The sequence below is a fragment of the Nyctereutes procyonoides genome, unplaced genomic scaffold (assembly GCF_905146905.1).
Source record: "Nyctereutes procyonoides isolate TBG_1078 unplaced genomic scaffold, NYPRO_anot_genome, whole genome shotgun sequence".
In the NCBI taxonomy this organism is placed as follows: domain Eukaryota; kingdom Metazoa; phylum Chordata; class Mammalia; order Carnivora; family Canidae; genus Nyctereutes; species Nyctereutes procyonoides.
This window is the reverse complement of record NW_026575042.1, coordinates 45,541,693-45,568,513: the sequence shown is the minus strand read 5'-3', so window position 1 is coordinate 45,568,513 and position 26,821 is coordinate 45,541,693. Positions and strand designations below refer to the sequence as shown.

At 38.4% G+C, this 26,821-nt stretch overlaps 1 protein-coding gene across 4 annotated transcripts in view; it reads right to left on the bottom strand.

Annotated features, from left to right (window-relative positions):
* Window positions 1-23,704, bottom strand: part of TSC22D2 (TSC22 domain family member 2) — a 48,112-nt gene extending 24,408 nt beyond the window's left edge. The window contains exons 1-2 of one of the 4 annotated variants that reach the window (XM_055321654.1): window positions 21,086-23,697; window positions 9,887-9,958 (exon numbers count right to left, since the gene is read on the bottom strand). In XM_055321654.1, coding sequence (XP_055177629.1) covers window positions 9,887-9,958; window positions 21,086-23,016 — 2,003 coding nt within the window. In that variant the 5' untranslated portion in view covers window positions 23,017-23,697. Of the gene's footprint in view, window positions 1-9,886; window positions 9,959-21,085 lie in introns of all 4 variants that reach the window. The other 3 variants (XR_008663957.1, XM_055321656.1, XM_055321655.1) reach the window with 3 other exon arrangements.
* Window positions 23,705-26,821: the final 3,117 nt, after the last annotated feature.

The following is a 26,821-nucleotide window of genomic DNA, read 5'->3' as shown; positions in this document are numbered from 1 at the left end:
CATATTGAATCTCTGACAAGACTGCTATCAAAAACAAATCCTCAATATTTGCAGTTTATCATTTCTTTCTTTTTTAATTTGTGAGGAGGAAAAATTCCATTTACCTAAGAGTGAGCTACTAAGTTGTATGGTATAGTTCGGCAAGAACTAGGCTTAAATTTACTATTATTTAGCTACTTTTATGGCAAATTTATACTGATAGAGAACAAAGTAGAGAAAACAGGGGTAAGAAGGTGGGATGATCTGCAATTTCCAAGTCATCTGAAAACTTATATGTGAAATTAAGTAAAACCTACAAAGTTCCTAAAGGAACTTGCTATTTGAATAAATATACTTTGCTTTGTTTGGTACAAAATTTCACTTTCAAGTATAAACCACCTTCTTCAAAAAGTTCACTACACTGTTTTGAGAAACCCTAGACATGATAAATCAATGCTTGCTTCCCTAAACATCAGAAATGCTTATTTTTAAGAAGAATTTTAAAGGGGGAAATGGGCCAATCCTGTATGACTCCCAATAAAGTATGTATAGTCTTTCCATAGATTACTTATTGGGAAAATGAGGCTAGGAATATCAAAAATAAGCTTATGAAAAAAAATTAGTCCAAACGTATCTAACAGAATACGAACACTGTGAGTTCTAAGAAGCTCACATATAAAAAGACATACACAATTATAGGAAACTTCATGTATCTGTGGGTGAGCCAAGATATAACTTAAGATGATTAGCTATGTTAAAAACTAAGTATGAGAAATATATGAAAAGGTGTTTAGCATGTTATACATATCAAATGTACCTGTTAGTGGAAGAAATGCAAAATACATGGCTTAGAAAATTTCATTCATACAGCTTTAGAAAATACACCTAACAAGATAGGTTATTGGTATTTTTAATAGATCATGTTCATTCACAAATGATTTAAAATCCTCATTTTCTCAAAAGGAGTAGAAATAGCATACAGAGGATTAAAATAAATAGAAATGGGGGTTGGGACAGAAGATAAAAAAGGTAAAACAGTAGATGGAAGCCGGTTATACATTATTCAAATACATAGGTGATAAGGAATGGCAGGCTTTGTTAACAGAAAGCTGTATATTTGACTCTGAGCTTTCATAACAGCTAACATTAGAAAATACAACTACTCTTCAACTAAGTTAGCAATATCTAAAATAGAAAAGTGCTGCAAAGTAATTTTCTGAAGATCAATTGTCAATAATCACCGTGAACAGAAGGAGTGGGATTAGCCAGACAATACAACTCTTCTCCCTCCTTACCCTTCAAATAGTCTGTAGACCTAGGGAAAGAATACCTTCTTCATCTGGACATATCACCAGGTAGATATGTCATATAAGATACAATTTTTGGCTTCCAAGACACAAGTTACATATACCACTCTTTCTGGGCCAAAAATAATTAAAAACAGAAAAAAAAAATATGACGAGCACCCTCCAAACCTTTTAGTATTTATAACTAAGGATCTTTAAACTTTGAAAATAACCCAGAAACAAAATGGCATAAGAATGCTATTTCTTTTTTTTTTTAAGAATGCTATTTCTTAAAGATATATATAAATGAATATATATTCTAAATTAGCACGTTTAAATTTGTTTCTGTAAAATATGAAAAAAGTTTTAGAAATAGTTAACAGAAACCTAAACACAGGAGCTAATTTTGGGTAAGCTAATACATTTAAATGCTTTATATCAATCACAAACATCATATATATATACATATATATATATATCTTGATCTGAGTGATTTAGAATATTGGTACAAGTGGGCACATTTGCACACAAAGAGAATGCCAACTAGAATATAGTCAGCCATTTCTCTCATCTATACCAACCCAAATGAATGAAACAAAAATATAAAATAATTCCACTTCATATTTCTTTCTTCCCAAAAGGTTGCCAAACTATCTGCAGATAAAATACACTGTATTTTGTATTTTTAAATACACTGAAAGAAGTGTGAGTTTGAATTTTTAAATTGTCGAAAGTCTGGGAGGAAAACAAACCAGATGTTACATATGTTTGTTCTGGTTCAACAACTTCAGGCTGTATTTAAATATCCTTCTCATCTGAACAAGTTCAGTAAGAGATTTTTCTTAAAAAGCTTTGCTACAGAGTTCTAGATTCTGCAGAAAAAAATAAATTGGGTTTAGCAAATTAGTTTACACGTTAATTCACACAAGTTTCTGTTCTAGTCAAAGGTTTGGTTTACTTAAACTATTCTGGTGAAAAGTAAAAATAAATTAACAAGACCTTACCAACTATTTTCACCTATTTCAACTGCTTCTCAAATTCCACCCTGAAAACAATAACCATGACCTTATAGGGTAGGCTGTGATCACTTATGTTAAGAAAATTTACTAACTAAAGAAGGTGGTAAACACATGAGCAGAAGCATATAATGGATGAGCTGTCAGTTTTTCATCATCAATTCTGAAGTCTGGTTATGTGATGAAAATAATGTCAGTATATCAGGTATCCCATTTTAGCCAACCACAGCAAAGCTAAGAGAGGAGAAGAAATGCTTAGGATCCACTAAATAGCATATCAAACAATGAGATGCAGACCTAATGGTTAAAAATCTGGCAGCAGACAATCAACCCTAGGCAACTGTCAGAATGAACCTACGAGGATACAACAGAACAGATAGTAATTACATAATTTGTAAAGCCCAAGAGGTAACTAAAAATGTCTTCAAATGAACTACTTTTTCCAATTCCAGATAATTAGAATCCCAACTTAATACATACATATATATATATATATATATATATACACACACACACACACACATATATATGTATATAAAACGATACAGGAAAAAAATGGTGCATGAATACACTTCAATTTCTGTTCCAAGGGACACATCCACATTAATATGTTCTCCTTGCCATTACCTCTCTCCTTGCCATCACCCCCCTCCAAACTGTGAGAAATAAGACATCTTCTTTTTTTTTTTTTTTTATAAATAAAGTCTTTTTTTTTTAATTTTTATTTATTTATGATAGTCACAGAGAGATAGAGAGAGGCAGAGACAGAGGCAGAGGGAGAAGCAGGCTCCATGCACCGGGAGCCCGACGTGGGATTCGATCCCGGGTCTCCAGGATCGCGCCCTGGGCCAAAGGCAAGCGCCAAACCGCTGCGCCACCCAGGGATCCCAAGACATCTTCTTATAACATTTTTCCAGTCCCAATAATTGTTTCAGCTGGATTTTAGGCATCTTGCCTATCTCTGCTCCACACCCCTTATAATACAGACTTTAAGTCTACTCAAACTTTAGATAGTTCTACTGAAGACTAATAAGAAAAATATTTATCTATATAAGACAGAAGGAAAAAAGACAAGTGTTTGATAATTAAATGCATTCTGTGGTCTTGGCTTTTGGATGAAGTAAAAAATGTCATGAAAGACACTGGGACAACCGTAAAATCTGAATATAAACCGTATATTACATATTAGATAACAATATATCAAACCTGAGTTTGCTAATTAAACTGTTGTCATATAACATAATCTTCTTAGGCAACATATGCTGAAAGTATTCTTTGATCAAATGGACAGGGTATCTACAACTTACTCTTAAAGGATTCCTAAATAATGTTAGGATAATAAAGCAAGTATGACAAAATGTTAATGAATGTTCAATCTCAGTAAGATTACTGGAGAGTTTTTAATTATTCTTATAATTCTTCTGTAAATTTGAAATTTTTAAAAAATAGATTCAAATATTCTCTTTCTTTTTGGTTAGTAAATAATATCCCCAGAATCTTCTAGTCTCTAAGATCACGTGTCTTCTTCAGAGCTTCTCCTGTTCTCTAAAAGTAGGTAGTGGTTCCCAAGGTCCTGGCTTGATCCTCTTACCCTACTCTGCTACTTCTTGGCAATCTCAGCCTTTTCTAAAGCTCGAACTCTAAAAAAATAATAGCAATAGTAATAACAATAATGAAACAAATAAATAAATGGTCTTCAATCTCTTCTAGCCTTAGCTTCTCTAACAGGTCTGCAGGTCTGCAGCTCTAGTTATACCTTGAGTATTTCCACCTTGATTTTCCACCAGCTCAACTCATCCAAAAGTAACTAAAACTAAGAAGCTCATTATTATTTTCTCCTTCCCACACCAATTCTTTCACTAATATTTCCTAACAGTACCACCATTCCCTCAGTCAATTAGGTTTTAGACTCTGGAATCAAATTTGACTGCTTTTCCCTGGCATATCCCTTGAGTTGTAACATCACATAATTCCTATCTTCTGACAACTGATCTTTCCTCATCTTGATTGCCTCATTCAGGTCTTCATTACATTTCTATGATCTTTGATCTCTGTCCAATCAAATATCTCTTCTCTGTTGTCTTCAAATGATTTGTGCACCAAATTTAACCATCCTTATCACATATGACCTGTACTTTCACAGTGGCTGAATTCCTCTAACTGGAATTTTCGCTTTCCCTCAGGTCTTTAACTCTTGATGACCAAATTCTAAGCACCTTTCAGGTTCCAACTCAAAAAGCCACTTCCTAAAGAAGCTTTGACCAATACTTCCAGGCTATACTTGAGAGACATAAAATGTCTGAATTTTAAATGACAACACTTTCAATCATGTGATGTCGTTCTTACATATCTTTTCCCTATTAAGATCCAGCTCATTGTTTTCCCTATTGTGACCGCCCCGCCCCCCCTTAATTACCTCTGATATGGGATTCTTTCCTAAGAGTTTGCCAGTCTTTCATTCATTAAGCAAATACACAGCTCTTTGAGGTTTTAATTAGCCTACTACATGCCCAACATGGAGCTCAACAAAGGGCTTAAACTGAGATGAAGACCTGAGGGAGACTGAGTCAAGTACTTAACCAAATGAGCCGCCCAGGTACCCTATTTCAGGTTTTCTGATAATCGTGGCCAACAATGACAAAACAAGGAGCTCAATTCCAATGTTTTTCTTATCTCTTCTTTCCCATTTAGAACTAAGTGTGTGTGTGTGGGGGGGGAGGGGGAATAATTCTACAGAATAAGGATTTTAAAAATAATTGGCTTTAAGCCTCATTCAAGGTCATCATTCCTGACATAGCCAGGAAGAAAATTATTAATTGTATTAATATTAATTTGTAGTGATGGCAAGACTATTTTGTAGGAATGCATCTACTTGTAGAAAGTAAGCTCAAAGCCTCTGTTGAAATACCCCCTGGCTGCCCAGGTAGAGTTTCTAGTTACCTTTGTATTTAGAGTAACTAACCTATACAAATACAGTACATCTGTCACTACTTTTCCTCTTTTTTCTAATTATTAAAAGATTGCCTAAAATTACATTAGCTTTTTTGACAGGCCTGTCACTTGCTAATCAATATCACTTGCTGATCAATACTGTAAAACACAGGCAACTAATACATTTTAGGTATTTTTTCATTCTAACCTAAATTTCAACTTTCCTGAATTTACATACAAGTTCTGCCAATTTCTCAATCTCTTCACATGCTTCAGATTGTTAAATTTATAAATGCTATCATCCAAGAATAGCTGTAACTTCCTACTTTAATGTCTGGATATTCTATAAGCATGTCCTTAGATTTTTATATAAATCTGAGATCCAGTCCTACAAGGTGACAGGTCACTAAAACTTTGTCCTCTAACATCATCATGTCTTTAATTATCTTCTACTGGGTGTCTGTAACTGGAATAGGTCAAAATGTAATCACATAATAAATTATGTAAGTACTAAAGGACGAATTATTAGAGAATATGTTTGGGGTGCTTACAAAAATAGTTCAGGTTCATATCATCCTCAAGGTACTTATAATAAAACGTCTCCTAAATAAGGAGAGAATATTTAACTAGTAAAGTCTCCAAAAAAGCAATTCACTATGGTGATTCTTCAAAATTATGTACTGTTGACCTTATAACAACATAGGTTTGGACTGGTTGGGTCCAGATAAATACAGACACAAAATACGGAGCTTACAATATTGTGTCTGAGCTGGGTCTTGGTTACACAGGTGTATTCAGCTTGAGGTATACATTTATAAATTGTGTACCTTTCTGATACAAATTATACTTCAATAAAAATATTTTTAAAAAGTCTTATCACTGAGCTTTCAAAAACTAGATTAACCCAATCTTCTAGGCAGATGAATAAAACAAATTATCTCATACAAGCAGCTTATTTCTGATTTACTAACTTCAAAAATGAAATTTCATAGGATCAATGATAGAAAATACTGAATACTTGTTTTCTAACACAAAATAGCTTGATTTAAACAAGAACTTTAAAAAATCCAGTAATTCTTAAACTACATATAGATTAAGTGAATAATCACTATAAAAAACATCTTCACTGAAATCAGGTATCTAGTAAAAAGACCATAAACTTAGACATTCATTTTAAGTTAATAATAACCATGTGCACTACTTTCCTTATTCGTATCTCTTTAAAGAGTGGTGCTATCATAAAGAAGGACAAGCCAACTCACAGGGATAGCACACCTAGCAACTGTTACTCATTTGTTAACTACACTTATGCATTTTCTTCATTAAGGCAGAAATACTGCAAGCGTTTATTAACGAAGTTTAAATCCTGACAGATTACCTGGTTTCTTCCTTTAGTCTACCTGAGCAAAAGTTTCTTCCTCCCTAATATTCTTTTACCTTACTGACCTGCTATATACAAGAGGGTAAATTTGTTTGCTATAAATTCTTACCCTCAGCTTTTTTTTTTTTTTTTTTTTTTTTTTTTTGCAGACAAAGGACTCCCAACAAGAGCCTGTTCCCCAGTAAAGTAAGTTTCTAAACTAATTTTGTCGCTGTTAACAAAGCAATGCCAATAATTAAGTTTGGGACTGTTCTTTAAAGAAGTAGAAAGTCAAAATTTAAAGTTGTTACTCTGAAATGCCAATAGGCTAGACTATCACTAGGTATCACTATAGTAAGATAATCTCCAGAAAGCTAATTATGACAGCTACATTATTCAGTTTAATAAACCATCAATGCAAACATTCTGCACTTCCTAAGAAAGGGTTGTATTATTTTTGAGCTATCAGTATCATTTGTCCTTTTATTTGGAATAAGAGGTGTCCTTTTATTTGGAGTAAGATGGTTTCAGCTTGACTGATTCCCTGAATACTCTGCAAATGACAAACTGGGAAGACCGAGAACAATGATGGCACCTACAGGAAAAGGGAAAGGAAGGCTTGACAGTAGCTTCAATTTTAGTACAGTAACTGAATAAAGCATTGGCTATCAATGGAAAGAGAATTTCTAAATACAGGCAGAAGCAAATGGGTGGAAAACTTGTCAACTTACTAATTCTAATTTAAATAGGGAAGGAAACAAAGGAGCCATTAGGGACCTCTGAGTCAATGTGAGGAAAGGTATATTAATTACTTATATTTTGATTAAAAGATACTCTGCTAAAAGAATTCTGAAAAAAAAAAAAAAGATTCCAGTCTTTCAAGTAAAGCAAAGCCAAGGATCTTCAGCTATTTAGGGCAGGTTTAATGAAAACTGGCACAGGGCTTAAAAGCTGTCTACTGAAAATGAGTTCCATGATTTCATAAATAAGAGCCTGAAATATGGTATATGTCAACACTGATAAGCAATTTTTATACCTCAAACTAAGTAGATAATGTAAAGGATTTACAGTCCCTTAAGCTCTTGAATGGTTCTGTTTAATAGAATCATTCCTGCAAAATACATTCTTCCCAAATTAGTAAAAATGGTTTAAAAACCCTTAATTTATAACAGTAAAAAAATGAACAAGGCAATTTGGTGAAATCTAACACAAACATAGTCAGGAGAAGTTATATTTAATATTTTTAAAAGCTTAACACAAATCTTCAACCCTGTCTGCAATGAAAAAGAATGTATAGTCGATAATACTTTATTTGCTAATTACTAAAAAGTCTGTAGTAGATATTGGCCAACTGAAGTCATACAGTTAGAACTATTAAAGCTAACCTACTGCTCGTATCAATTGAAACAATTTTAAGTTTTATCTTATTTAAGTAATCTCTATACCCAGCCTGGGGCTTGACTCATGACCCCGAGATCAACAGTCACACACTCTACCAATTGAGCTAGCTAGGTATCCCTCTAATGAAAATTTAATAAGCTAGGTGCCAAGTTAAAAGGAAACCACTAGTATTGGGTTGGACCTGTCACTTTAGTACCAAAGGGCCAACTTATAGTGCAGAATGGCTGATCTAGAATAGAAGTTCTGATTATAGTTTGGCATTAACGTACTATTAACACACTATTAACTGTTTTGGCTCTGGATAACAGGCTTCAAGAAGAGAAAATACATTCAACCAATGAGAAACTACAGATACAGCAACTTGCCTCATTTCTGATACCTTAAATACTTCTGTATCTAGAAAAGAAAACAGATAAGGAGTATTTGGCTGTAACAACAAATGATGAGTAGGCAACTTCTATGGTTGTTTTATTATGAAACAAAAACCTTTAATATTAGGTCAAAATTAGAAAAAAATAAAACATTGTTTTATTGTTCTGATGAAAATAATAGCTCTTACTAATAATGGTATCATGGTAGCTTACAAAATTTAGCTATTTGAAATAAATTACCATACAACCAATACTATTTCTTATTACATTTCTAAACAGAATATTATTTTTCCTTTTTCTAATGGGAAAGTAAAGTACAACCCAAAGTACTCACCCTGGCTACACTGGATAAGCCTTTTGAATGACTGAACTTTCATGCTTGTTTCATGCCACAATTTACATTTATGTCTTAATTTACATTGATACAGCTATATAATTTCAAAATTGAAATTATAAACATTGTACTATAAATTTCAGAAGTTCTTGCTCTGTAGTAACTGTTTTAAAACATTTTTGGTTAAGGAACATTCACTGAAAAGATGTTTTGTTAGAAAATCTCTTTAGAGTAACACACAAACAAATCAAGCCTAAGAATTAAAAGACTGTTACCATTTGTAGGCAATATAAACCATGTCTGAACATGACATGTACATGCACTTAGCAATACTCTTTTCTAATGAAAGAGATGGAGTTAAGTCCATGAGTAGTATCCAAACTATGCCAGAGGACACAAATGCGTTGCCAGGCAGAGTTAAAAGAATCTAACGAAGCTTTGTGTGAATTTTTAAAATAGCATTTGTGCTTGTTCTATTAATTAAAGACAGAATGATGGAGCACTGATAATATTCAGCAAAATAACTGAACAGAGCATATACTACTTAAAATGTGTGTTAAGCAGAAAGATAAACCAAATTATCTTTTGCTATAAATGAACTCTTAAGACTTTATATTTTAAAAAGTTAAAAACAAAATGTATATAGCATTTCTAAGAGAAAAACTGTTTTAGGGGTTTACAAAACAGTAAAGTAGGCACGTCTAGGATATCTAACAAACAAGCTTGATGTTAGTTTCTCAACAGGATTCAACAATGACTATTTTTGATACCTTGGTCTTGTAATTTCTCCAATTTCTTAATATGAAATAACATTTTGCTTTGAGTCACTAAGGCATTTACAGGGAAAGCATATAAAATAGGACAAAAGTAAATTAACTGTAGTTTATTTTACAGAATATATTTTTACATTAAAATATACAAGGAAAAGTGGTATTTCATATAATAAAATTCAATAGAATCTGTAAATCCTTCAAAAAAGTAAATATAGTTAAAAGTGAAGTAAAAAGAAAAGTATGTTTATATTCTATTTAAAATATAGATTGTTCTTTTGGTTTATTTTGCTGCTTTGTCCCATGCTAGATATCGCATGATTTCCCCCCCTAAAATGACATATAAAGTTTAGGTTTAATGATGAGAAACCAGTACAGTGCAAAGCAATTCATGCATACACTTTTGTATGTATGCATTCCATATATAAGTATTCATACCTATCCCAGAGGTTCTTTGATTCCTGAAACGTGTTCAAATGGAACGCTTGGTAGAAAGCAGTTGAAGGATTCCTGTGAGATCCAAGAATCAAATGGAAATGAGGTTGAGAAAGTACAGTAAAATCACTACTTTTCAAAAAAAGATGGAAGATTTTAGATTTCTAACATTGTGTAACAGCTTTAATAAAAAAAAAACACTTTTGCTTAAAAACATTTTGAAAGAAATTAAAAAACCGAATGAAATCTAGCTGACCCTCACAATAATTCAGGATTATGGTTCTAGAAGAAAGGGTTTAATACAGATAAAATAACATCCAATTATGTGTGTGCGCCTATGTTTGTATCCATGTGAATGGGACCAGTGCATAGCCTAATCGCTACTACTCTGTATCAGATGCCTTTATAAGTCTCTAAACATTTAGCAGTTTAGCAAAGCTGTTCCCAGGTATGATATTCATGTAAAATAAATTAAGCTACTACATCTTCATAGTATAAAAATTCAGATCTATTTGATAGGGTTTGATGATGAACAATTGAGTCCTTTTCTGGGATGAACTTGATATGATTTCTACCTTCATAATCCATTTATTTACATGTGGTTTCTCTGGATTAGGGCAAAACATGGCACAGCAATTATATGACAGCTTTCTAATTTCTTGCATTAGTAATGCCCCTTTAAGAGGTAAAAGCTCCCACATCTTAATCACCATCTATTTCTACCATTCCCTAGAGACACACTCCCTAGGGCTATAACCATAGAATCTTAACTGATGGGCTCATCCTGGCAAGCTCCCAGCCTTCATGATTCACCTCACAGCTCTGGAGTAGTTTCTTAGGGACTACTAACTAACCTTTTGACAAACCTGCTTTCTAATAGCTCCCCGTCTACCTCAGCATATTGCCGTAGTTCCCCAACTCCAATCTATACAACACTAGGGAGCTAACAAAAACTTGTCACATTACCTCTAAAATCCTTGACCCATGCTATCGCAAACTAACAGCAAGTTAAGAACATAAGTGCTTATTACATACCAGACATTATTCTGAGTGTTTTACATTTATTAATGCAATTCTACAACAACCCTAAGTGGTAGGTGTTATTGTTCCCATCTCATCAATAAGGAAACAGATCAGATAGAAGTTACTTGACTGATGACACAGAGCTAGTAGGTAACAATCTGGTCCTAGAGTTTATGCTCTTAAACCACTATGCTAAACATACAGTAGAGTTCAATATTAACCCCTCCAGGATTGTCTCTTTATCAGTTAAATGGTGATATTATGATCTAAGCCTTGCAGGGTGGTTAAGGAACTGAGACTATATATAAAGCTCCCTGTATATATAATCAATGGCCAACAAATAATGGCTATTATTTTATCACCAAAATGAAGTTCAAATACAACATGGCAATTCTGAGACCCTCACAAGCACCTTAAGACAGTCTCTACATTACTAGTACAATAAGAAAACGATTTCCAAATTCTACTGGAATACCAATCAAGTATCAATGATCAACAAGCAGAACAAATGCTCAATAAATTCCATGATTTCAAAATTCAGATTAGCCTTACTGTGTAATCTACTGAGTTTTTTAAAAATACATTTTTTAAAAGGCGTTTATTTTAACACTAGGGTACCTCTTAGATGATCCAAAATTAGGAATGGCAGACAAGACACTAGAAGCCAGAGTATCACCAAAGCAACTGCTTTAATTGGCATCTTCAGTGTATGTATTTCTCTTTGCCTGCTCTATCTACTTTAAACTCCTTTCTATTCTTTTAACTCTTTCTCTATTTTTCTCTAGACTAGGTCCAAGACCTACTAATACCAAGGATTAAGAGGCTGCTAACTACTGTTTAACAGCTTGGATCCTCTCAAGATAGATTTGTCAGGCCCTTTTCTCCCCACTGTGCTTACCTGGAAATCAGTCTAACAAATTAAATCAAAGACAAGTGAACCAACTGAAAACTCAATTGGCTTTTCTTTTTTTTTTCTTTTCTTCTTCTTTTTTTAATACCAGGCTTACCCGGGACCATCTGAGGACAAGTTTGCTACTCACAAAGGTCTATTTGGAGACCTTGGATTTAAAACAGAGTGACTCAAAGAGGAAAGTAGTAAATATGAGAAAATAATAAAGAGGAAACCTAGAGGTTATTCTGCAGGTCTGGAATTTAAAATTCATTAAAGAGTATTTACAATATATTTATGAGGATGACATTCTTTAAAAAAAAACCTTCAGATCCCCTGACTTTAGAATACATACATATATATTTAATTTGAATCAAATTCATGCCAGATAAATTGGTTTTAAATGAAATCATGTAACTTAAGTTATGAGACTCCAGCATTTTTACAGCACAGACTCTAAAAATGAAATGTTTCTTATAAGTCAAATGTAGAAGTGAAAAAAGAACATATCTGCAGTTAGTTGTGTATCTTGAGGCAAAAAAGGAACCTATGAAATAAAATACTACCAATGAACCTAAAGTCTTCAGAACATGTCAGGACGAATAGATTTAGGTTCCAAAAGCTGGCAGTGAATCACTTTCTACATACATTCAAAATGAAGAAGCCATATGGAGTAATTCAATCTATGTACTCTAGAAAAATTTAAATAGTCTAGATTCCAAAGATAAACATTTAGACAAGTCTTTATAAAACATGGCATTTTTGGTTTCTGGAATACTTCAGCAGGGATGTTTTCCATAAACTTGAGGGATTTCTAGCAAATAGCAACAATTACTCTCAAAATATTGATTAATAGGCATAGGTTAAACAAGTCTGTAAAACCTAGCTGATCAAGAACTTCAAAAGAGCCATTTGTAAATACTGAAGGGCTTGATCATCAAAGACTTCTGTTTTGGAATGACATAAAATTGAGGAAATTAAAAGCCCAAGGAAAACACTGTTAATGGGGATCATTTCAAGGTTACAATCTATGTAATCTAAAGGCACCAAGTGGCAACCGACATTAATAAAAATTTATTAGAAAGATATAATGAATTTTATTCAACTGTGGTCACAAATTCTCTTTTGCCCAAGAAATAAAATTTGAAACCAGTTTTCTAATAACATATTTGATGTCAATGTTAACTACTGATCTAAATATAAAGCCAAGAAAGCACTTCTTAGGAAGACTGAGGTGTGGTTTATTCCGAATTTATTTCAGCCACATAAATGAAAAATGAAAATGTTCTCTCATTTGTAGACATTTTTCAAAATCAATGAACAAAACATATCCTTTCCCCCTTGACTTTATATACTAAATAACCTGTCCTGTTAATTTCTGAGTACATGAAAGTAGTACATCACAGAGTGACTAGAATGTGACACATATCTACCTGCTTTGCTAAGATACTATCTTTGTAGAGTAACTGTAACAGAGGAAAAACATAGACATATACTATACCTAAAAACTAAACTACAAACATTGTGGGAGCTTAAAGGATGAGGTACATGAGCCCTGAACTCAGCAAATATTTTCTTCCCTTATGTCAAAACTCAACTTTAAAGATCTCTAAATAGAAGCCAGGGAAACACAGTAAGCAGAGGAACAAGGGCCATCTCCAACATTATTATCTAAAGGATTTAAAATGATTAAAAATATCCTTTAGGTAAAGGGTTACAACACAAAATATCAGTAGCTAGAGAAGCTTTTCCTTCCTCCGTCTCATAATCAGCAAATTAATAAAACAAAACTAACTCTGGAAATATCCAAAAGCACTGGCTTTGGACTCAGAAGGCCTCACTCTGAATCTATGCAATGATACTCAATAACTATGTAATTCAAATCCTCAAAGTGTCAGTTTCCTTAGTCCATAAAAATGGGAGGAACACTTCCTTACAGTTGCTGAAATGAGATTATGCATCCATAAGGCCTAACAAAATTTAAGCTTGGTTTGTATTTAATATAGGATTAGTTTCCACGTCATGCTATATAAAAATCTACTTTTGGTAGAGTATCTTAACGGATACCAAATATTCCAACATTATTAAGATAAGTACAACAATCACTGAAAAGGGTAATGAAATGGTTCCAAGATACATACTACTTTAACAATAAAAGCTTCAAGAAACACCTTTAATGGCAACCATAAACTTCTGATAAAAAAATAAAAAACAACAACAAAACACCTCAATTTCTCACCATGACATTTAAGCCCTTCACTCTGGTTCCTGTCAAATTAATCACATCATTTCCCAAATCTGACATCTCATTCTTCCACACTGTTACACAAACTGTCATCTTCCTCTACTCAGAAAATCATCCCTTTTTCTTATCAGTGACCTAACCTAAGTCACCCATTTAAAAATTCAGTCTTAAGAGTTGTCTTTAAAAGAATGCACAATAATGGAATGATGCTGAGGATAGAAACTGGGTGGCTGGAGGACGGAGGTGCAGAGGCTTTCAGTTTATATTCTTGTATATTTAGAGCTCTGTGAACGTATTACCTACACAGATAATAATTTTAAGCAGGAGTCAGTCTATTTCCTCCCCATACTAAATCTGGCTTTGTGTCCTAAACTGTTCTGATTAGCACCTTATATTTACTCTACCACTGCCTATAATGTATATCAAAGTACACATTTGATAATTATTTTCATATAATCTGAGATCTTGGCAGGGCAGGATAGTCCTCATTTCTGTATCCAAGTACTTACTATTTAGAGAACACAAAGTTGAATGGCATACTGTCACTTTAAGTGTTTTCTTGGGCATTCAACCTACTTGATTAGTATCTGCAAGCTTTGTTTTTTTGGTCACATGATAGTCTGGTGGCAGGAAGGTTTAAGTTGGCAAGCTCTCTTATGAAACGCATCTAAATGTATCGAGTCACACACAGGGAACCTTAAAAATCTGCCCAAGTCTCAAATTCTAACTTTACCAATGAGGAAAACGGAGATAAAAGACTTAACCAAAGAAACGGACTAAGTGGTAGAAAAGCCAGGATTAGAACACAACTGCTATAAATCTGACATCATCATGACTTTTCTGGCCTAGAACAATGTCTCCCTTTCTCTGATTACATCTATACCATGCAATTATACTTTCAGATCAAAACTGAAGACTCTTGCTATGATTTATAGCATGTTAGGATGTGATCTGGGAGAGCAGTTTGTGGACTATGCAATTGCTAGTATTTCGGTGATGTGTATGCTTGCCATACATACATTATATACGAATTGTTGACAAATTATTTGTATACCTCATTTAATCCTCTCAACCTCACCAACACAAGTATTATCCTCATTTTTCATATGGGGGTAAACATGGGGTCTATAAGGCTAAATAATGAAAGCTGAAGGCCAAAAAATGCTTCAGGTATATAGCGTAGTTGGGATTTCAGCCCAGGCATGTCCAACTCCACTGTCTGTAACAGTCATTCACATTACACGCTAAAACATAATTAAACACTCTACTGATTCTATTTGACCAAGAGCCTCCCTCTCCTTTTTTGTTTTTCAAAAGCTAGGTAGCTCAAATACAAAGATGGGTTTTGGTTTAACTTACAAAACTATTTAGTAAAACTTAATTCTAATTCTCCCCTAGAAACTAGTTAGTTTTAAACTTTGCTTTGGGCATCTTTCATTCACAGATTAAACAATTTACTTGTTTAATAATGAAGTATTGCCTAAAACGTTAAAAATTGCATTTAAAACACACCAGCGTTATTTACAAATAATCGACATATTGATTTCAGTTTCTCTTCTATCTATACATTAATATTATTTTATCAAATTTTAGTGAAAGCTCAAGGGGAAAGGAGGCTTTAAGTAACTTAACATTCGGACTTCACTTATTTGTCTTGCTTACTCCAACTAACATGGGACTTAGTGTATGTCCTACTCAATGATCTGCAGAATTTTAATGTAACCATCACATATAAACATACAACTTAATAAGAGTTCATTCTTTTTAACAAATGTTAGTAGGGTACAGAGAAATAAAACTAAGTCTAATATTGGGCTTTAAATTTGAGATGTAAGCAACCCAGAGAAGCATGAATGAAATTTAATTCAGCTGTTTAAAAGCAGAAATTATGAACATACTTTTTAGAGATATAAGCAAATAACATATCCTTAATATTATCAGCCAAATTTGAAATGTATACATTAAAATATATTATGAGAGTCATAGAACAATGTATAGGAATGATATGAATTGGTTACTATGCCTAAATCTTTATGGAGGGGTTTTTGCCCTGAGCTATGTCAGATTGCCAGATTAAGAATGTAATAAATATTGAGTAATCTGGTATGTTCAAGAACTGCTGTGGGAAAGACCCAAATTATACCAATGATTCAGGTATGTACATTCTTTGTGGATGCAGTAATTTTATTAGACCACATAAAAGAGCAGCCTCAAATCACAAGTCCACTTGGTTTAGTATAAAGAAAAAACTAACATAAAGGATTTATTCCAAGTCAGGAATTTTGCTATTCATACCCCTTAAATACTGTCAACTATTACAAATTTTTATTAAAACTCTGCTCTTCCCATTAACAAGAAATTACTTAGGGAACATCATTAAGGCCACATTAAAATAGACAAATCTGTTTTTATAAACCCCCTCTTCCTCATACTTAAGGAGTATTTAAAGAGTAATGCAATTAAGAAATAAACAGTATTCAAAAAGGAAATACCTACTAGTCTAAAACAATTATTTAAAAAAGGAATTAGATGCCTTTTCTTCACTAGTAATAAGTGTTCCTGATTCCTTCTGAGACCCATATTTCATGTTATTTTGCTCTATTTTCTTCTGTCTTGGTTATCTGCCATCACTCTCTACCTCCCCCTGCCCCAACCTCTGTTATGTTAGGAAAGAAAAGTCAAGATCTTTTTATACTCCCCTATCAAAACCATTCCTCAGTAAAGAGACTAATTTTGTCTTTTTACCATCTGATTGTTGGGGGTGCTCTTTGTTACTAGAACACTAAAGCGCATGACTTACTTCCAATCTCTTCTGGTGCAGAGAAAGACTAAACTCTATTTCAAATTAGCAAATACCAGATCTATAAATCCAGTATCATGTTTTACTATTTCCAAAGCAGTGATATCAGAATTCTCAAAGAACAGTTTAATATTACACTTTCCTCAGGAAGTAGAAAACATATACAGCACAGTCCTAGTATTATTAAAAAAAAAAAAAAAAAGGCTTCTCATAAAAGCAATTTCATTCAAGATACTCCCCCCCTACGAGGAAAAAATAGTGTTACTAAAATAGTTACTTAGAGTGTGCCTTACACACACACATATAAGCCCCTATGTTTACTAAAGGTTATGCAATGTACAGCCTATAGAATTTCGTTCAAAAAAACTTTTGAACAATATATAGGTCACTGTTAATAAAAAAAAACAAAACTAAAGCCATATTCCTACTGATACACTTTTGGACCATCAATCCTTCCGGAAATCTATGATAATTGCCTTTATTTAGAGCCATGTTTATGACTAAAGTATATTTTAGTAATTAGTATGGCACTCTGATGAATCCATCATTTTTCATATTAAATAATAATGCCACTCATACACAGGATTTCACACTTTGATCACAAAATCCTGGGTAAGAGTACATAAGATAACATCCAGTGTGTGATTTAAACAACTGTAAAGCTGGAAGGGCAAAAACTATGTCCACATTTCAATATTGATAAAGAAACATAGCTCCCAAGAAATACAGATTCACCTAAGGAGCTTTCATTTGTAAAGACTAAATGCAGTGAGACTTTCAGAGCTCTAGACTAAGTATCTATAGGTTATACAATAAAGAGTGACAGTTCTGGCTCTTATACGTTTATATAATCTCACTTAACCATCAAGTTAAAAACCTGCATAAGTGTGTGTGTATATATTTGAGATATACATATAATTGTATAAACAAAATTAGTAGTAATAGCACCTACCAGGGTACACCACTTAACATTCACAATTTATAATACTTAATCAGTAGTCATTAGCAAGCTACACAAATAAAGTCATTAAACAAGGTATAAAGATGTCTACCACTAAGGGATCCTTACAATCAGGTTTCTAACAATCCTTGGTTGTAGCTGACAGTTCACAATTGCAGCCATTCATAAGAGTTCCTGGAATGTGGCCTACAGGGTTCACATTGGTCAGCTATCTATGGAAAACGATCTGTACTGTGTTCCCATTCCAAAAGGGCCAGTAATATTTTGCATCTCTCCCCATTTACCAAAAAGGGGTCTGTTAAGTGTGTAAGTAATTTAAAGAAATTTTGTAACTTTCACTGGAAAAGTGGTTTTTTATGAACTCTATTTTCAACCATTACAACATTCTCCAGTTTACACAAAATCAGTTTAAAGAAACAATTGACTATAAGCCTTTCCAATGAGAAAGGCTAGAATAATATATAGACTTTATAGTAATTACTAATATAGAGTCAACAGGCAGTGTTAACTGAACTTTAAAATATATTCTTGCTTTCTATACACAACCATCAGCCCTTTGAAAGGTATATTACTAAAAGGTATTACTATAAAGTCCTCTTTTTAAAAATAGTCTCAAAATGACGCCTTGTATTATGGTTATGGAGCCAAAAATCACAAGATAGTTTTCAATATATCAAACTGAAGAAACTCAATCGTTTGTTAATCTTCCATTTCCCTTCCTTTTCTCAAAAAACTAGTTACTAACACAGTAACTTAAAAGAGCAACTATTCACAAAATTTTAGGATCTGAAATTTGTCAATCCATTCACAAAGTCATAATTGTTCAAGACCTGTCACTCCAATGTTTTATTTCACATTTGAATGACTGCAACTAAAACTGTATGCAGATTTTAAGAAGGCAACCCCAAATCATATTAAAATTATGATTTTTGTTGGTACGTTTTCCTCAAAAATAGTCATCTCAGTAATTTTAGCATACGCCTAGAAAAACTGTTATTTAATTTCAAGCATACAACTTTAAAATTCCCTTTTACAAAGGCTTTCCATTAAAAACAAAAAACTTTCTACTTAATGGATTTATTCCTTCACCAGGTGTGTTGGTCCAGAGACAAAATAGTCAAATGTGTAAGATTACATCTTGAAAACTAGCATGTTACATTAAAAACCAATGAAAGAGTATAACAAAAATTAGAAATGGACATTTGATAAGCAATGCAGATTTTAAAAGACTGGGTGGGGGAGGGAAGTAACACATTAAATATAGGACTGCACACACAACATCAAAACCCCAGCACTGGATTAACTGTTGCAATTGATAAGAACTGATATGGTTAGTATCTGTAGTTCTTTCACCTTCTGAAATAAGATTCTCAAAAATGATTAACCCTTTTAATAAAGTTAAGAGGATAAATAATTGCATTTTTGAGGTCATACCCCAAAGAATACATCCCAGAGTTTCCATTTGTCAACAGAGCTCTCTGCTTCATGCCATATCATCGTATTAAAGTTCTGGGGAATTTAATTACAAAGGCTGTAAACAGAGAGGTGGTGAAGAGGAGAGAAAATACATCCTTCATTTATAGATGTGCCTGTGTTTTATGAAGGGAGTGTGGTTTGGGAAACCACTCATCATTTCTTGAGATATGGGGGCAATGTACAATAGGAACAGAGGCAAGCAAATGGTTATTTACCAACCCATGAGAAAAACCTGGCTTCTGGCAGCTAGAAAAGGGAAGATTATCTGTTGCCTCTTACAAAAGGTGAACAAATAAACTCAATCTGCATTTCAGATGTGCCCCTATGTGTGAAAAATGAAATATGGGAGCAGATGTAAGAGGGATTTTTCTGAATGGCTTGTGGAATCAGTTTCTTTACTTGGTTAGTCCCATCCATATAAAATTTCTCAATGACTAGCTAGCTGGGCTCACTTATGGGACACGTGGTATTCTCTAAGAGTTCTCAAATGGAAAAAAGACTCCCAATAAGCAAGTCACCTACAAAAAAAGATGAACTTTGAATTACAAAAAGCAGAGAAGATGATTTCAGTGAGCATTTTTCAAACCAACAGAAGTATATAACAATAATTCAGGGCTAATTAGAAATGAAAAGTTGAGAATGTGAAGGAACTCAGAAGAAACAAGAAGAAAAAGCTTTAACAGATCTCATTGTTCTACATACCAATTATTCTAGAAATCCATAAAAACAGCTTTTAACATATCTAAAATTAACCTCGCTCAAAAGAAAAAACTCCAGCAAATAAATGCTTAACTGTAAAGTACCTGAAACCTTCTCTGTAATTTTTAAATGTAATTTTAAAGCTTTGTAACAAGTCGGTTTTTAAAAATTTGCAATGTGTGTCAAATTTTCCGGTGACATTTCCTGAAAACCACTTAAAATCCTCACTGAACCATAACCAAACATCAACTGTTGTAGAATTGGTATGGCAATACACCAATTTTCACTTAAACTATTAAGAAAGCATCCCTTAAATAGAGGGAGCCAATTATTGACATGAACACATTTACTATAAAATTACTCTAACTTCAAGAACTGTAGCTTTTACTACTGTCAAAGAGTCTTATTTCATACCTCCCTTTCTATAGTAACAAAAAACAAAACAAAAAACTAATGGATGATAACACACCTTTTGCTTTAAAAAAAAAGGGGGGGGGGATGTTAACGATGTCACTGGGAAGCCTCCTGACCTTCTATGTTCTTTTATTAAAAAGGCTGGAGGACGATATGATCTTCAAAGCCAGACATGACATTTCACCACTCTCTCCAGCCTTTGCAGACAGACTGGAGAAGATTCCTTACATGGATCTATCCCTATTATACGACCTCTGGTTTTCCAGAATGGGAAACTTCTAATTGTATGTCCTGGTCTCCTAACTCACACTGACAAAACTCTGCCATAAGCGTTCAGGTGTGATTGTTACCTAAGAAAATGCTATGGGGCATAATCTACCAGTTACCACCTGTAAATCGAGAAAATTAAGCTTAAACAAACGAATGAACAAACGTTGTATCCTTATCCAATTCAGTGCTCTTAAATGACTGTGACAAGACCAATTCTCTCATCACACACCTTTACATTAGCAATCTAACGCCTTTTCAAAAACTGACAAATCAATCTGACAAAAAACACAATTTGTCTATTTAAAAAAACGCTAAGGGCCTCTCAAACTGCGGGGGTTAAAAAAAAAAAAGAACTCTTAAGTTGCATTCTAAACTAGTGTTTGGTCAAGGGTTCCTATCAAGAATTTTAAGGAAGATTTCCATACCTGTCTTCATCGCCATCCACGGGAATAGCTATGCTGAACACAGAGGTGGCGAGACTGTTCATAGGTGTTAACTGAAGGGGGTTGGCCAGGGCATCTGCAACAGGCGGCTTCACGACAGGCTTAGTTTCAGCAATGAGAGAAAGTGGCGGTTGAGGTAGGGGTTCTGATTTTCTTCTGGTATCGTCGGCTTGCCCGACCAAAGGCTGGGTCTGAGTCTGGAACTGGCTTAGGTCAGCCTGCGGTAGACTCGTCGGTGCACTGGGTGTGCCTGGCGCTAAGGGCAGCCCACCGTGCGGGATTACGCTGCTGCTCCTGCTGCCGGGCGTATGGCTGCTCAGCTGCTGCGACTGGGCCAGCGGCGCGGGGACATTTGGCATAGTAATGGAGGTGGTAGACGCACTAGGCACGCTTGGAGCGGGCGCGGCTGCAGGCACGTTTGGAACTCCGGGTAGAACGGCGTGGGGGCCGCCGGGCACGGCTGCCGGCGCCCCACTGCCACCCATCTGCGGCGGAGGCACGGACTGGGGCTGCACGGTCCCAGGGGGGACCAGGCCCGGCTGCACCGCGCATCCAAGAGCAGCCAGGGGCACTACGGCCGGCTGACCGGGCGCCGCCTGTCCGCCGGGCGCGGGTCCCGGCCCCGGGGCCACGGCCTCGCCGGGCAGGGAAGCCACGCCCATTATCTGCGCCCCCACCGCGGCGGCAGTCGGGCCGGCGCCCACGGGAAGGCTCGCTCCGGCGCCGGTGGACGAGGGCTGCGCGGGGCTTGGCGGCTGCAGGCCGGCCACGTGCTGCTGTAGGTACTCACTCTGCCCCGCGGGCTGGACTGGCAGCAAATGCCCGGGCGGTAGCTGAGGCTGGGGGTACGCGAACGGCTGGGGCTGCTGCGTCGCAGGGGCGCCGACCGCGGGGCCCGGCTGCTGCGGCAGGGTTACATTCGTCAGCGGCAGCCCTTGTCCATTGGGGCCCTGCGGGAGGACGCCGGGGCCGGCTCCCTGGGGCTGGCTTGGCTGCGGGGCCGCGATCATTGGCTGGGGCCCGGCCGCGGCTCCCGGGAACGGCGGCACCGGAGCCGCGCTTTGAACCACAGCCCCACCTACGGGCGGCGGTGGCTGTGGCTGCCCAACGCCAAAACTCTGCGGCTGGGCCGGGGCGGGCTGGCTCATTTTCTCCGACGGGGGTAGCTGTGACACAGCAGTCAGGGAACTGTCAGTTCCCGAGTCGGGCCCGTGCGCCCCCGGCACGGAGGCCACCACCACCACCACCGACCCTCCGGTGGCGCCCAGGCCGCTGTCCCGCTCCGCAGTCTGGTCGAAAGTACTGCTGTGCCTAATGCAATCCCCGGACCTGGTCAGGACGCTGCTGTCTGAATCCCGCTCATAGTATTCCATGCACGTCCATCGGCCGCGTCGGTAGGGCTCCCCGCTCCCGTGGTCCAGCTTGATGACTCGAAACCGGGAACTGCAAGTGGTGGGGGGCTGCGCCGGGGCCGCAGTCCCAGGCCCGGCGGACGAGCCCGCCACCGGGGGGGCGCCCGGTGCCCCCGCCACCGGGGGGGCCGCCGGGGTACCGGCCAGCGCGCCGGCCACGCTCCGGGCCGACGCGGCTCCTCCTCCGTTGGCGGGAGCCGCCGCCGCCGCCGCGGCCGCCAGCTGTCCGTCCAGCAGGAGGTTCGGGGACACGGTCCCGGGAGTCTCCGCATCCCCAACGTTGTTGAGCGTCTCTTCGGAGGAGCTGCGCTCGCAGACCTCCTCGGGGCCGTAGTCGGTGGCCCGAGACACGTCGAAGATCTCGGAGGACACGTCCTCCGTGCGCGACTCGTCCGGGTCGTCCAGGCTCTCGGTGTCCTCCGTGATGCTAGTGGCCACCTGGGCGGTGGTGACACTGGTGATCTGGAAGCAGCTCTTCTTCTTGGCCGGCATCTTGGACATGGTGAGGGAGGCCGGCGGGGGGCGGAGAGGCGCGCCGGCTCCTCCGCGCTGGGGCCGGAAACCGGCACGGGGGGGCCCCCGGAGGCAAAGTCCGAGTCCGCGCTGGGGTCGGTCGGGGAGGCCGGCCGCTGCTCAGAGCCCCCGGCCGCTCGGGGCGCCGGCCGCCCCGGGAGACATCCCTCCGCGCCGCTTCCTCCGGCTCTGCCCCCCGACGCCCTCGCGCGGCGGCTCCTCCTTCCTCGTCGCCTCCCGCAGCCGCGGCGCCTCAATTCAATCCCCTCCGCGGCGGCGCGAGCGCGGTGGCAGGGGCGGGCCGCCGGCTTCCTGCTCCCGGCGCCGGGGCCGCCGCGGTCCGCAGGCCTCGGCCGGGGGCGGGAGGGCGCGGGAGGGCGCGGGAGGGCGGCGCGGCCCCGCTCGGGCTCGTCGGCGCCGGGAAGCAGGGGAGGCAGCGGCGAGTCCGGAGCCGGGGAGTCCGGGTTCCGGCCGGAGCCGCGGGCTGGGGCGGGCTGAAGGTCCGCGGGCGGCCCCCTCCTCCCCGGCGTCAGCCGGAGCTCAGCCCCAGGGCCATGTCGGCCGTCTCCGGCGGAAGCCCGCTCCGGGGGGAGGGAAGGCCGGCGCGGTCCTCCCCTCACAGGGGAGCCACCCCGCGGGCGGCGGCGGCAGCGGCGGCGGCGGCGGCGGCGGCGGCGGCCTCCCCGCGCGGCTCCTGAGAAGACTGAGGGGCGGCGGCGGCGGCGGCGGCGGGCGGGCGGGCGGGCCGGCGAGCGGAGACGCTCCGGCTGCGTGAGGTAGCGAGCGGCGGGAGCTTCCTCGGCTCCTCCTCGGTGCGCCCGGTCGGCGGACCCCGGAGAAACTGAAAATTCAAACTGCTCAAGCGGCGGCTGCAGCTCCCTCCCCTCGGCCAAGATGGGGCTGAAATGGCCGCGCCAGGGATGCTGGGAGGAGCAGCAGCCCCGCTGCCGCCGCCGCCGCCTCTGTCGACTAAAATGCCGCCGCTGCCGCAGCCACCGCCAGCGCCGCAGCCGCCGCCGTTCCGTGACGCGCCGGCGTCGTGACGTCAGCGCCCCGCCCCCTCCGGTTTCCTGCAGAGTCGCGTGGAGGCTTGGGGAGGGGAGGGGAGGGGAGGGGAGGGGAGGGGTGGGCGGGGCTAAAGGTTTGAAAAAATAAAAAAGGGAGCTTTTTTTTTTTTTTTGAATTTAAATTCTTTTTTTTTTTTTTTTTTTTGAATTTAACATTTACGCTTCAGGCCCTTAGGAGTTGAAGAGCGCAAAGCCTCCTAAATGCGCGGCCTGGAGAAGCCGGACGACCGCGCCAGCCGGTTTTGTTCCGAGACGCCGGAACGCTGATGGAGGTCGTGTGCTGTGTCTAATGTTTAGCAAAAAAAAAAAAAAAAAAAAAAAAAAAAAATCTTAAGAGAAACAGGGGGCGATAGAAATGGGGGTGAGGGGTGGGGGTTGAGGCAGGGTAAAGAGGGCCGCTGCTTAGGGGGAGCGAGTCCCTTAAAAAACTCTTCTGAAGACTAGAGTCAGAGGCGAAATGGGGATGATTAACCAGGAGCAGCTAAAGCCAGACTGAGTCAGAAAACTGATCTTTTCAGCCAGAAATTCTGTCTCCAACAATGGCATCAGGATGATGGTTACTCGCCCAGGGTGAGGTCAGTTTAAAAAAAAAAAGATGAGAGGTTACCAGCCTATTCCTAATTTTCCTGACCCTGCTGTGATGTCAGCGTCGAAGAGTTCATTTAAACTCCAGAGACTGTTTTTTTTTTCTTTTCTTTTCTTTTTTTTTTTTTTGACTTTCAGCAAGAAAGCAGCTTACGGGCTCCCTAAATGTAGAGCCTGCCGCGTTAAATAGTTGTAGTTCTTTCTTTTGTTTATCCTAAAACCCTTAGTTGGAGCCAGAGTGTTACAAGGTTTGAATTGGGCCGTGGACAGCCAGAGTTAAGTCAGAAAGCACCCTTTCCTCTCCCAGTTCAGAGAGCGGCTGCAAAGTGCTGGAGAGTTTTTCTCATCTTTTAGCTACTTCCTGGCAAAAGAAAAGTGCATTCTCTTAAACGGTTAAAAAAAAAAAGAAAAGAAAAGAAATGGGGAAGGTGGCTCTTGAACTTTGACACACGAATATATCATGTAAGTAAAATCCAAGAAATCTTGCTGGAAATCAACATTTCGTACACATCGCAGCTTCAGCAGTCCTATCATTAATAACTTGCATAAATCAGTTAATCATTACACTCGGTTCTCTAGTCTTTGAAGAGTAGAAATACTTTTTATCGCAAAGGATGTCTTGATAATGGCAGTTTACAGAGAATTTCCAGGTCCTTAGTTGTAAATAACCTACGCACATGTCTCTTAGCCTTAGTGGAAACCATGTCCTCCAAACCCAAGTGAATGAGGTCAGGATGTGAAATAAGACCACATAATAACATCCCTGTTTCTTAAAGAAGATGGGAGAGAGTAAAGGAACAAAGTGTAACATTATGCTGCTATTGTGGCAGAGATAGCTAATGGAATGTTTCATTTCTAAATCTGTAATTTTAGTAATTGTTAGCTATATGCTCCATTAATAAGTAAGATCAACTATTAAATCCAAGACAGACTTAAAAAAGCTTAATTTGACTTTGGATTGATTTACCGTATTGTTAACAATGGTGATTAATTTTGGAAAAATAAGCATCAGATGCCTGCCTATCCCATTACATGATCTTCTTACATAAACTTGATTACTTGTTATGATAATCTTAAATCTCACACTTAAAGGAAAAATCTAAAGTAAGGTGTAGGATTATTTCTCCTTAAAGAACACATTAAGGATTTATTATGAAATCGAAGTAATGATAAAGATAATTTAGATGAGATCAGTATATATTTTGGGGGGGGGGTAAGAATAAAGGTTAAAGATGTTAAAAGACATCTTGGCCTAAAATCAGATGTGTAAAGTTAAAATGTTTTATTTATATGCTTAAGCATTTCTGCATGAATAAAATTGTTCTCTTGAAAGTAAGTTTTCCAAAAGTCTTAAAGGCTCTAGCTTCTTTTATACGTTTGCTCCTTAGAAATGTAGAGAATTTATTGCATAAAGCTGCTATGAAGAAATAATAAAAATTCTGGTTGTTACAAATAGGTTCAAAAGCATTTTACACAGAAAAACAAATTATAGAACTGTCATAAAACTACACAGTACTGTGTAATGCATGGTTGGCCCACAAAGGATTAGAAACCTCCACTATTTAAAGTGATAGGAAACCAGATGTACCCATCAGTATACATGCTCTGTGTGTGTGTGTGTGTGTGTGTGTGTGTGGAAAGTTGGTAATAAGTAACATGGTAGCCTAACTCATTGAACTGGAGAGGTCTCTGGAGTCCCAAAACTCAAGACCAAGGGTCTTAATGTGAGTATCCTAGCTCTATGCTTACACCCCAAAACCACACGTGGAAACTGTGGGAATCCTTGATTACTGCTCCCGAGCACCCAACTTGACTGTCCTACGTCTGGTACCTCCCCCCAACGATTTACTTTAAAGCCATGTAGGGGAGGTATGTTTAGGAAGAACAATGCAGGGAGAAAGAAAAAAATTGCAACAACTTAGAAACTAAGGACTGTTTCCACTGATGACCAAGAAAACCAAAACCAAACAAAATAAAACACCACAACTACTAGCAAGATTTCATCTGAGAGTATCATACTCCGAATTCTACTAGGTTATTATCTAACCATATCAGTACCAGATGGTAAATTGTTTCACGGTCACAAGATCCTGGAATGTGAACTGTAGATACTCAAGACAACCCTTTTTATTGTTCTCAAC